The sequence below is a fragment of the Protopterus annectens genome, chromosome 6.part0 (assembly GCF_019279795.1).
Source record: "Protopterus annectens isolate FY-2018-M chromosome 6.part0, PAN1.0, whole genome shotgun sequence".
Lineage (NCBI taxonomy): Eukaryota > Metazoa > Chordata > Ceratodontiformes > Protopteridae > Protopterus > Protopterus annectens.
The window spans coordinates 979,554,761-979,565,383 of record NC_056737.1 but is presented as its reverse complement, the minus strand read 5'-3'; the positions used below and the strand labels follow the sequence as shown (position 1 = coordinate 979,565,383).

Below are 10,623 nucleotides of genomic sequence, written 5' to 3'. Positions count from 1 at the left end.
TAAGAACCGCTTGCCCTGTATCAGTACAAGAGGCTCATTAGATACATGTCAAATTTTTCGCTTATAATCCCGCAATAAGTTAAAATCACAGCTATACCACTGAGAACAAAGAGCTGCGTCACACAAAGCACATTAAAGTGACGGGAATGTAAAATAACCAACACCTGTTTTAAAAGAGAGTGGAAATAAACAAAAAAAAGATTAGTTTCTTTTTAAGGCAAGAACCTTTTCATATGCAACATCTCTACATGTTGTCTAAAATTGAAATTTGACCAAATTGCCAGTCACTTCGAGTAAAAACGTGTCCTTAATGAATAAGTGCAATAACGAAAGGCGTCCCCTTAGTGCGAAGGGGACACTGGAAATAAAGGACAGTACTGGTCACTGCTGTTATCCAGGCAGGTATCCAGCAGACTTCACTGCTTCATGACTGGCTCTAGTGCACAGTTTGAGGAATATTAAGGTCATTTATAGATATATATAAATATATACACGAGTCTAACGAGCACTTTGTTTACTTTTCTTTTTTTTTTTTTTTTTTTTTTTGTTTGTTTTTTTAGGCATAGCCTCCCTGGTTTACTACCACTAAGCACAGCTGTACTGAGGAATGAACCATAATAGAAATGGGACAAGACACAAACTATTTAACATACGCTAAACACTACTGTAAAGCACTCTTGTGATTAACGAGAGAGGGAGGGAGGGAGTGAAGAAGAAGGATTGTGTTTGCGCAAAAACAAAACAAAAAGTACAAAAAAATGCAACTAAAAAAAGATGAAAGATTTGTGTCTTTTTTTTTTTGAAATAGTCAAACCTAATTTAAATCCTGTAATAAGCCTGCTTCAAGCATCGATATTCAGGGTCACAGCAAGCGCTCAGCTGTTCTGAACTTGAGGCTGATTGGCTTTCAGGCTCCGTAGGGCTCTTCTTGCTGCTGCTGATTTGGCAATCCGGTAACTTCTTCCGACTCCCTTGAACTTTCCTTTCCCAACGACTTCCACAGTTACTCTAACTTTTCCATCATATGTTCTTTCAGCAGGGCTATTTCAAAGAGGAAAGAAACAAGACATGAATTGGATGCAGAGCTCATACACAATGCTTTGGCTACTGATGGTAGACTGAAAATTAAAACAAAACTTACTTACCATAATGCTAGAGCCTTTCTTTCATGTCTGCCTGCTACAACAAGTGGATCCTTCAGTGGCTTGTTCGATCCGACTTACAACATCAGTGCTCCAGCCTCAAGCCCCTTAAGAATTTTCCATCCCATAAGATACCAGTCCTCTAGCTACCTGAGATTTAGTTTGAGGTCACAAGACCTAGGCATCTCTATGCTGCCTAAAGAGGAAAAAAAAGATATTTCTGGAACTTAATACTCTCTCTCAGGTATTACAAGACAAGGAAGGAAGATGGGAGGAGGGAGCTGTCATATCAGACTAACAGGGATGAAAGGATCCATCATTACTTTAAGTACATAACTTCCACATCCTATTCATTATGTCCGATCCGACATGTGGGTCAGAATCCCAAGCTGTGACCAACCCAAAGTGGCCCCATGACAGGAGACTCTTCGGGAAAGAAGCACCGAAGGATGCTCTCACCCTAGAGAAGTAGTTTAGTTTATAATGTTTGATGAAGGTATGCATGAGGCAGCTTCACAAATGTGTCTACTGAACAGGATTTAAAGAAGACAGTAAAAGTTGCAGCAGCTCTAGTGGAGGGAGTTCTTAGTTTGATGGGCAAAGTCTTGCTGCATGCAGCATAAATAAAGGAAATGCAGCCTGACAGCCATCTGGAAAAGGAAACCTTAGAAATGTTCAGCCCCAGCTTGTTAGGAGCAACAGAAACAAACTGAGTATCTGTTCTGAATGACTTGATTCTGTAAAGGTAGAAAAACAAATTGTCTATGTGCAGCCAAGGTGTGTAAAATATATTCTTTGTTTGTATATTTAGGAAAGAAGACTGGCAAATGAACAGGCTGCAAAGTGTTTTGATTCTCAACCTACTCTGACAGGAAAATATGGATTCATTCTCAGAGATGCCCAGTCTTTGGGACATGCTAGATAAGGACTCTGACAGGAGAATATGGATTCATTCTCAGAGATGCCCAGTCTTTGGGACATGCTAGATAAGGAGGAGGAGATGATCATGAACGGAGTTCTGAAATTCTTCTAGCTGAAGTGATGGCTACCACAAGAACAGTTTTCTGTGAAAGAAATTTTAGTCTGACTGAGGACGCTGATTCAAAGGGAGGCCTGGTCGCAACTTCTAAGACCAAGGCAGGACTGGATCGCTGATGGTAGATCAAAGAAAGACGGTTCTTCTGAGAAATATCTTACAAAGTTTAAGGGAAGTTAGCAAGCACTCCTGAAACCCAACACAGAAATTCAAAACACCAGGTAATTGTACTTTTAACTGTAGAAAACATAGAACCAGAGTCAAACATGTTGTTGCTGTGTCTTTCGGCTTTTCCCGGTTAGGGGTCGCCACAGTGGAACTCCGGTCCGCTAATGATTGGTAGTTGATATTTACATGCCGAGTTACCAGCCCTGATGCACAGCCTTCAATGAAGGTACGCCCATTCACGCATGTCTCCACGCAGAAGACGCTCTAGCTGAGAATCGAACTGGACTGCGTCTTACTGTGAGGCGACAACGCTACCGCAGCACCACTACCGCGGGCTCTAGAACCAGAGTCAAACATGCTAGCCTGAAAACACAGCACATCTGAGACTGAGGCTGAAAAGGGATTAGATGTTCTAAGGGTAGGCCCAGGAGACAAATCTCTTCCATTTAGTGCGATAGATCCTACAAGGCAATGTCTTTCTGGGATGCTGCTAGGATTTCTTATCTCCGTAGGGAGGGACTTATTGTTGGTCATTACTGGAAGTGGAAAAAACAAGTAGTGACTTTCAAGTTGTGAATGTCCAGGGGAGGCTTCTTGGAGGGATGTGAGATCAGATGCTGAACCATATCCAAAAGCCAGGGATGCTCCTAGAGATGAAGCTTTAGAAGGGGGACCCAAATCTGTCAGGGCCCAAAGGGAACTATAAGGATGACAGCTGTCTTGCACTTCACTGGTTTCTAGAAGAATCTGGGAATTAGGGCCAGGAATAGTATTCATAAAGAAGCCCAGGAAGCCACTGCTAGGATTCAGCATGCATGGCAAAGTATTTGCTGCATTTGGTGCTTTAGGGGGAGGCAGCCGGGTCACAGCAAGGAGTGCCCCAGCCACTGAATATCTGGTTGGCTATTGCTGGATTGAGGGACCACTCATGAGGCATAAGGAGAGACCTGCTAAGTCTGCTAAGCAACTGACTATTCTTGGAATGTGTGGTGTTATCAGAAAATGATATCTGGTTATCACCCACTGTTAAACACTCATTGTTTCCTGATACAAGAGGCAAGATCTCATTCCACCTTGTTTGTTGATGTACCACACTATCATCATGTTGGCTGGTTGGATAGATATCATGCCTTAGGAAAGCCAGTCCTGAAGTCCCTACATAACAAGGAGAACATCTGTCAGCTCCAAGACATTTATGTGAGTACTGGCCTTTGCATCTGTTCATATACCTTGGACCATTCTTTCCTTGAAATACCCCCCCCCCCCCATTAGAATGCATCAGTGGTTACAACTGCTACTGGAGCAGGACTTAGAAAGGATTCGCCAGAGTGGAACTTTGGAAAATGTAACCAACTTCTCAGGTGTTTCCTGCATGAGTCTGTTATTACGAATGTTCTGGAGAGATGTTGAGTGTGCTGTGACCATGGAGCCTGAAATAGCCACTGTAAAATCCTCATCTGAAAACATGCAAACTACACCATTAGGACTGACGATGACATCAGGCCTAATATCCTCAGAACTAAGGCTGCAGAAGGACAGGAGGTGCGAAGCACAGAATGAACAGCTGCCTTCAAAGTCTGAATCCTGTCTGCAGACAAGGTGACTAAGGAACAAGTAGTGTCCAAATGGCACCCTATAAATGTCATTCTCTGAACCAGATGAAGACCAAACTTCTGCAGATTTACTGAGACTCCCATGGACTGGCAAAGCCTGGGATGATTGTCTCTAGCCTCTGAAAGAGACTCCACTGAGGGGGGCAGCTAGAGGCCAATCATCTAGGTACAGGAAAATCATGGACCCCATAAGTTGTGGTTGAGCTGTTATGACAGCCATGCATTTGGTGAACACCACGGGGACTGTGAGGCCAAACAGCATGACTCTGATCTGATAATGACTGGCCTCTGTCTGGAAGCAGAGGAATCTCCTTCTCTCTTTTAGGTTCATAGGTTCATACTAGGCTATCTGCCCTAGGGCATTTATAAGCCTAGCCAGAGTGTGTTTGGCTTTCGCCACCCATTTTAAATTAATTTTGCTATGCCTTTTTCTGAGGTTAGTATACTGCGCCTCTGTCTAACAGTGACACAGAAGTGATAGCCGGGGTAAACCTACGATCTCCCATCCACTCATCAAGATTCCTCTTGAAGAGAGTCAATGTGGGACTCTGCCTAACCTGGACTGGGATTTTATTCCAGAGTGAAGGGAGCCTCTGGGTTATGAATCTGTCCCTCCAGCATGTCCTATTTATTTCAGTGCTGAGGTTCAAGTCTCTCGAGCGCGTAGATCGATGGGATTTGGATTTTCTGAGGTGCAGCATGTTCATGAATTCCGGGTTGGACATGGCTTTATACGTCAGGCACAGATTGCCTCTGAGCAGGCGGTATGCCACTGAGTAGAGCTGGAGTTTCTTTAACCGGGCAGCATATGGCATCTGTTTGAGCCCTTTGATCCTCTTGGTGAGGTACTTTTGGGGTCTTTCCAGTTGCTGCAGGTGTCTGGTAAGATACATCCCAAAAGGGGCATTGTACTCAATTATGGGCCTGATGAGGGATGAGTAAAGAGGTACGATGACCTCCCCTGATCTAGATGTGAATCCCTTCATGATTAGGTGGGCTATATAAAATGTTTTTCTAACCACTTTGGCCACGTGGTTGTCAAATGAGAGATTGCTATCAACTTGGGTCCCCAGGTCCCTAATGACTTCTTCTGTACTTAATGGATTACCACCTATGTGGTAATTTGTGGGCACTTTGTTTTTGCCAAAGGGGATGACTATACACTTTTTGGCGTTTAACTTGAGGCCATGGCTCTGGCACCCGTTGTCTGTTTCTATGAGGCCCTATTGGAGGATGCTTGTGTCGGCTGGAGAGTTGATTATGGCGCCCAGTTTGCAGTCATCTGCGAACTTGGTCCTTCCGTGTTGGCCTGTACCGCCGAGAAATATATACCGAACAAGACAGGTCCCAGGACTGAGCCTTTTGGGACGCCACTTGTAACTGGTTTGGAGTCTGACATGGCTCCAGCAATTCTAACCATGTGGGTTCTGTCCTTGAGCCAGTTTGCAACCCATCTAGTGACATAGGGGTTTATATTTAAGCTGGTGAGCTTATCTATAATGCCAGAGTGGGGTATTGTATCAAAGGCTTTTGCGAGGTCCAGGTAGGCTGTGTGGACCACCTTCCCCTCGTCAATGGCCTTGGTGACTGTTTCAAAGAAATCGACCAGGTTTAAGAGGCAGGATCTGCCCTTAACAAAGCCAAACTGGGTAGGATCCAGTGTCTGTAGGTCCCCAATATCTTTATTTATGAGGTCCATGATGATCCTTTCCATAGCTTTGCAGACCAAGCTAGTCAGGCTTATGGGGCGATAGTTTCCAGGATCCGTTGAGGCACCACCTTTGTGGAGAGGGACCACTGTTGCTGTACGCCACTCTTTGGGTACATATCCTGTAGTAAGGCTAAGATTGAACAGTAGTTTTATCTTTGGGTTTAGCTCTTCTTGGAGTTCATGTAGGGCAGCCGGGACACCATCTGGTCCCATTGATGCTGTGTTTTTGCTTTGGAGAGGGCGGCTCTTACCTGAGCATCTGAGATGTCAGGGGCAGCACTCTGTTGGGATAGATATTTGCCCTTTTGGTGGGGAGAGGGGAGAAGTTTGCACTGAACCTGTCAGCTAGGATGTTGGCAATGTCTGTGGGCTCGGTGTATTTTTGTCATTTTGGACTAATTCTGAGCATATCTGGGAATTCCCACCCAGGTTCCTAACATAACTAAAGAAAGCCTTGTGATTATCCTTAGTGTCCTGTGCAATTTTTCTCTCGAAGCTGGCCTTAGACGATTTTATGAGTGCCCGTAGTTTTTGCTAATACTGATCAGAGATGCCTTCCCTTTTGGGATTTTGCTCTATCATGTAGTAGCTTCCTCCTTCTATTGTATAGTTTGTTTATGGCTGGGGTCCACCAGACAGGACGTCTGCCTTTGGAGGACTGGGTCTTGGTTTTATTTGGGATTGCATGATCCATGCATTCCTGAAGGTGTTCATAGAATGCGTTTATAAAGGATTCTGCGGTCTGGGCCGTATTTTCCACAGGCCCGGGGGCTTTGAAGGATTTCGCCTCGGTTTTGAGGCGTGTGAAATTGCTTTAGAGAAGTTTTTCACTGTGGTTTTCTGGGCAGGGGGTGGGGTCGGGATGTGAATATCCAGTGAGATTAGTTTACGGTCTGATCTTACCAGTGAGGGATACACTTCTGGTCTGGAGCATAGTGTCCCCATGTTGGTGATGATCAGGTCCAGTATGTTTTCCCTCTTGTGGGAGTGGTAACAAGTTGTTCCATAGCATTTGAGTTTATAAATTCTAGGAACCTTTGGGCTAGGGTGTTGGAGCTAGAGTAATGCTCCCAGTCTATGTTTGGGTAGTTGAAGTCGCCCAGTATAATGGTGTTTGGAGAGACCTTCATATTTTCCAGTATTCTCAGGAAGGCCAAGTGGGGTTCCTGTGTTTGGGAGGGTGGTCTGTAGCAGGCTATAAACTGGAAGGCAGTTTTACCCACAGTTAGTTGCACCTGGATAGTCTCTGATGCTTCGTGCTGTGCCACCAACCTGGAGGTGTGGGTATCTTTGACGAATATTGATACTCCCCCTCCTTTTGTGGTTCGGTCCAAGTTTTGGGGCCGAAAAGCATGGTATGAGGTATAACCTGGTAGTGCTGGGGTGCTCTCGGGAGCCTTGAACCAGGTTTCTGTTACTGCACAGATATCGACGTTCTCCATGCTAAGGAGAGTTTCGAGTGCGTGCATCTTGAGGTTTAGACTTCTGGCGATGAGTAGCATTACTCTTAGTTTCTTATCCCTTGTGATACCTATGGAGGTGGGTTTGTCTTTTGAGCCTTGCCTAAAAAAGGCACTATGGGGGTAGCAAGAGCCTTTGCCAATATCCGAAAGCCCAGGGGTGACAGGTGCAAGCCGTCCCTAGCGAAGCATCGTGGCTTGTCGAGCATGTCATCCCAGGCTGACAGGCATTGGATCCCCTTTGAATGACACCAACACTTAAGCCAATTGTTGAAAGTGATCATCTTGTCTTCATATTGTGGCATCATTCTTGGTGAGGGTAAGATGCTACTCAAGGTCAGGGTCATAACGGCCTGGGCTACATGCTCAGAGAGCTCCTCTATGTCTCTTTTCATGTAGTCCAGGGAGGTACGCCTCAGGTCATTCACACCAGCATGGACAATGACTGAGTCATATTTGTACTTGCCTTGGAGTGACCTGAGTGCTTGTGTTATGTGGCAGATCCTAGCGCCCGACAGGCAGCTCACCGTGACCTTCTCCTTGTTCAGCCTGGTGAGCGGGGCGTCAGTGTGCCTGATGATAGAGTCACCTATTACAAGTGTATCAGGTGTGTTGTTTAGCCTTAAGGGCTGTGACTGTTCGGCACACTGGCTTTGTGAGCTATGTGTTGCACGTGTTTTGTTTTGGGGTAGCGGTTGCTTGGGTGTCTGCTTTGGAGGTCTCTGCTGCTTAGGCAGATTTTTATTTAGAGCCTCCGAGTATGTTTTTGTGTGTTTATGTGTTTGGTTTGTTGTCGTGGTAGGTCTATGTGAGACTGGAATTGTAGTGAGTGTGGTTTCCTTCTCCTCCTGACTGGTTACGCCAGTACTGAGTTGAGAGAGCTTAGCCTCCAGTTTGGCTATATGGTTGCATCTCTCACATGTGTTGGAATTTGTTGGGAGGAGGAGAGGGTTGTCTGTGTACATGAGGCAGTTGTAACATTGCCTCAAGATTCCCAAATTCACCAGCTGGACCGGAGAGGAGATTGACAATTGACATTTGGACATGCTAGAATAGTATTGGGAATTCCTTTATAATTGAAAAAAAGGGCCAATGGGGAACAAGGTACTCAAGGGGAGTTTGTGAGGGTGTAGTGCTTTTAATTTTTTAGAGCTGACTTATATAATTGCTTTAGTGAGCAAGTGCCAGGTAACTTAAATGCAATGTGTTACAGGTAACTTAAATGCAAAAACGACAAACAGTAACTTTCTTTCAAGTGAAACAAGGAAATAAGTACAGTAAGCAATGCAGATATCACTAGGGATCCACAGAAGTGCTAAAAGGCCGCGTTTTAGGTGGAATTAGCGTTTCAGGGAAATAAACAAACAACAAGCATACAAATAAAGCTAGATTCAGCAGGCCTGGATCTAGTCTATGCTACAGCAAACAAGGTGTACCAATTTCAGTAAGAAACAGTTAGAATATGCAGGCACTATAAGCCTCTAACCAGAAATTCCCTGCTCAGAAGGGCAGAGTCCAGCCTCTCCTCCCACAAGAGTGCAGACCGCAATCCTTCTTAACGTAAAATAACTGGCCTGAAGCCCAAGTGCTTAAACCAGAACTAATACACTTTTAGAATAACAGACACTGAGCTCTCAATCAGCAGTTCCCAACTTAGAAGGATGTAAGCTACCTGTCCTGCCACCACAGTGCAGGCCACAAACCTTCCTAATGTAAAACAACTGGTCTGAAGCCCAAGTGCTTAAACCAAAAGACTTAGAAATGATAGCTACACTTTAATCAAGTTACTACCAGCAGTAATAAATACAACTGAATACTTTAAAGAATGCCTGGATTAGTGCTCAAGTTATACAAACAAAGCTAGATTCAGCAGGCCTGGATCTAGTCTATGCTACAGCAAACAAGGTGTACCAATTTCAGTAAGAAGCAGTTCAAATATGCAGGCACTATAAGCTTTAACCAGAAATTCCCAGCTCAGAAGGACAGAGTCCAGCCTCTTCTCCCACAAGAGTGCAGAACACGAACCCTCTTAATGTAAAATAACTGGCCTCAAGCCCAAGTGCTTAAACCAGAATGAATACACTTTTAGAATAACAGACACTGAGCCCTCAATCAGCAGTTCCCAACTTAGAAGGATGTAAGCTACCTGTTCTGCCACTACAGTGCAGACCACAAACCTTCCTAATGTAAAACTGGTCTGAAGCCCATGTGCTTAAACTAAAAGGCTTACAATGAGTTACACCAAGCAGCAATAAATACAACTGAGTACTTTTAAGATGATGCAAAAGCAAAATAAAGTAGGAAAAAACACAAATACAGTAAAAGCAGATAAAAAAAAAAAAAAAAATTTTTTTTTTTTTTGGAAAGAGAGAAAGGAGTAGCAGAAACTAAGCTGATTGGCCTTCTCAAATGCTCTCCCTGTACTGGGTAGAATGGGGTAATGACACTAGACTGGGAGGAGGGTCCCAGATCAAATTTACACTAGGGGCGGGCAACTGCAAAGCCACCAACTATAAAAACACTATGCCAACAGTGAGGGAGGGTGGGAAACAAACAGCAGAAATGTTACTCACAGCTGAAAAGCAGCAGTGAGCCTTTAAATGAAAGTTTTAAACAGTTAAAGGAGCCACTAGAAAAAAAGAGTTTAACTGCAACAAGTTATCATAAACAAACAACCCAACAGATGCTTAATAAGAGTGGACAATTTCCAGTTAATACCTCACACACAGTGAAACTAGCTAGAAAAAATACACAGTACACAAAGTGCTATAAACAACAAAGAAATAAAGAACAAAATAAACAAAAAACAGGATACTTAATGTTATATATTGTAGCTCCGAGTTTGCCGAGTGTCCTTTCTTCGATCAGTCTTGATGTGGAGGTAAGTGTACTGAAGATCCAGGGAGCGCAGCCAATCATTCACACCAAGGCACTGTAGAAATGACTGCACAGTGTCCATTCTAAATTGGATCTTCATGACATATTTGTTTAATAGGCTGAGGTCTGGTAACGATAAAACTTTGAATAAAACCCTAACCCTCTCTGGCCTGGTGGGACTTAATGGATGGCTCTTTCAGTGAGAAGAGAAGCTATTGCTTTTTCTGCCATTTCTGCCAGACTAGGTGGGACATCTGGCAGTGTTTTGCTTGACTGGAAGGAGTTAGGAAAATGGTAATTAATTTTTTAATTAATTTTATACAACTTAATATTTCATTACACTTGTACCTCAGTTTTATTAAGTTATGGTTATAGTTACTGTGTTGACATAACTAAATCTGTGACTTCGTCATAAATACTGTTTATATATTTTCATACTTTTTTTACACTCTACACACCTTTTAAAAAGCTTTAGAATTTTATTATAACTATTTATTTATTTATATATAATAAATTACTATAGCAATTTTTAACATTTAAACACCATAATTTGGTACGTAGACAAAATCCAGTAATGTATTACACATTATTACAATAACTGTAACACAGCTTATCA

The 10,623-nt window shown here is 43.4% G+C and overlaps 1 protein-coding gene across 1 annotated transcript in view; it reads right to left on the bottom strand.

Moving 5' to 3' along the window:
• Window positions 1-560: 560 nt before the first annotated feature.
• DICER1 (dicer 1, ribonuclease III) overlaps window positions 561-10,623 on the bottom strand; it is a gene marked incomplete in the record, with an annotated part of 1,877,097 nt that continues 1,867,034 nt past the window's right edge. Inside the window, 1 exon segment of the mRNA XM_044074618.1 lies at window positions 561-1,041. Within this exon segment, the coding sequence (XP_043930553.1) occupies window positions 876-1,041 (166 nt within the window).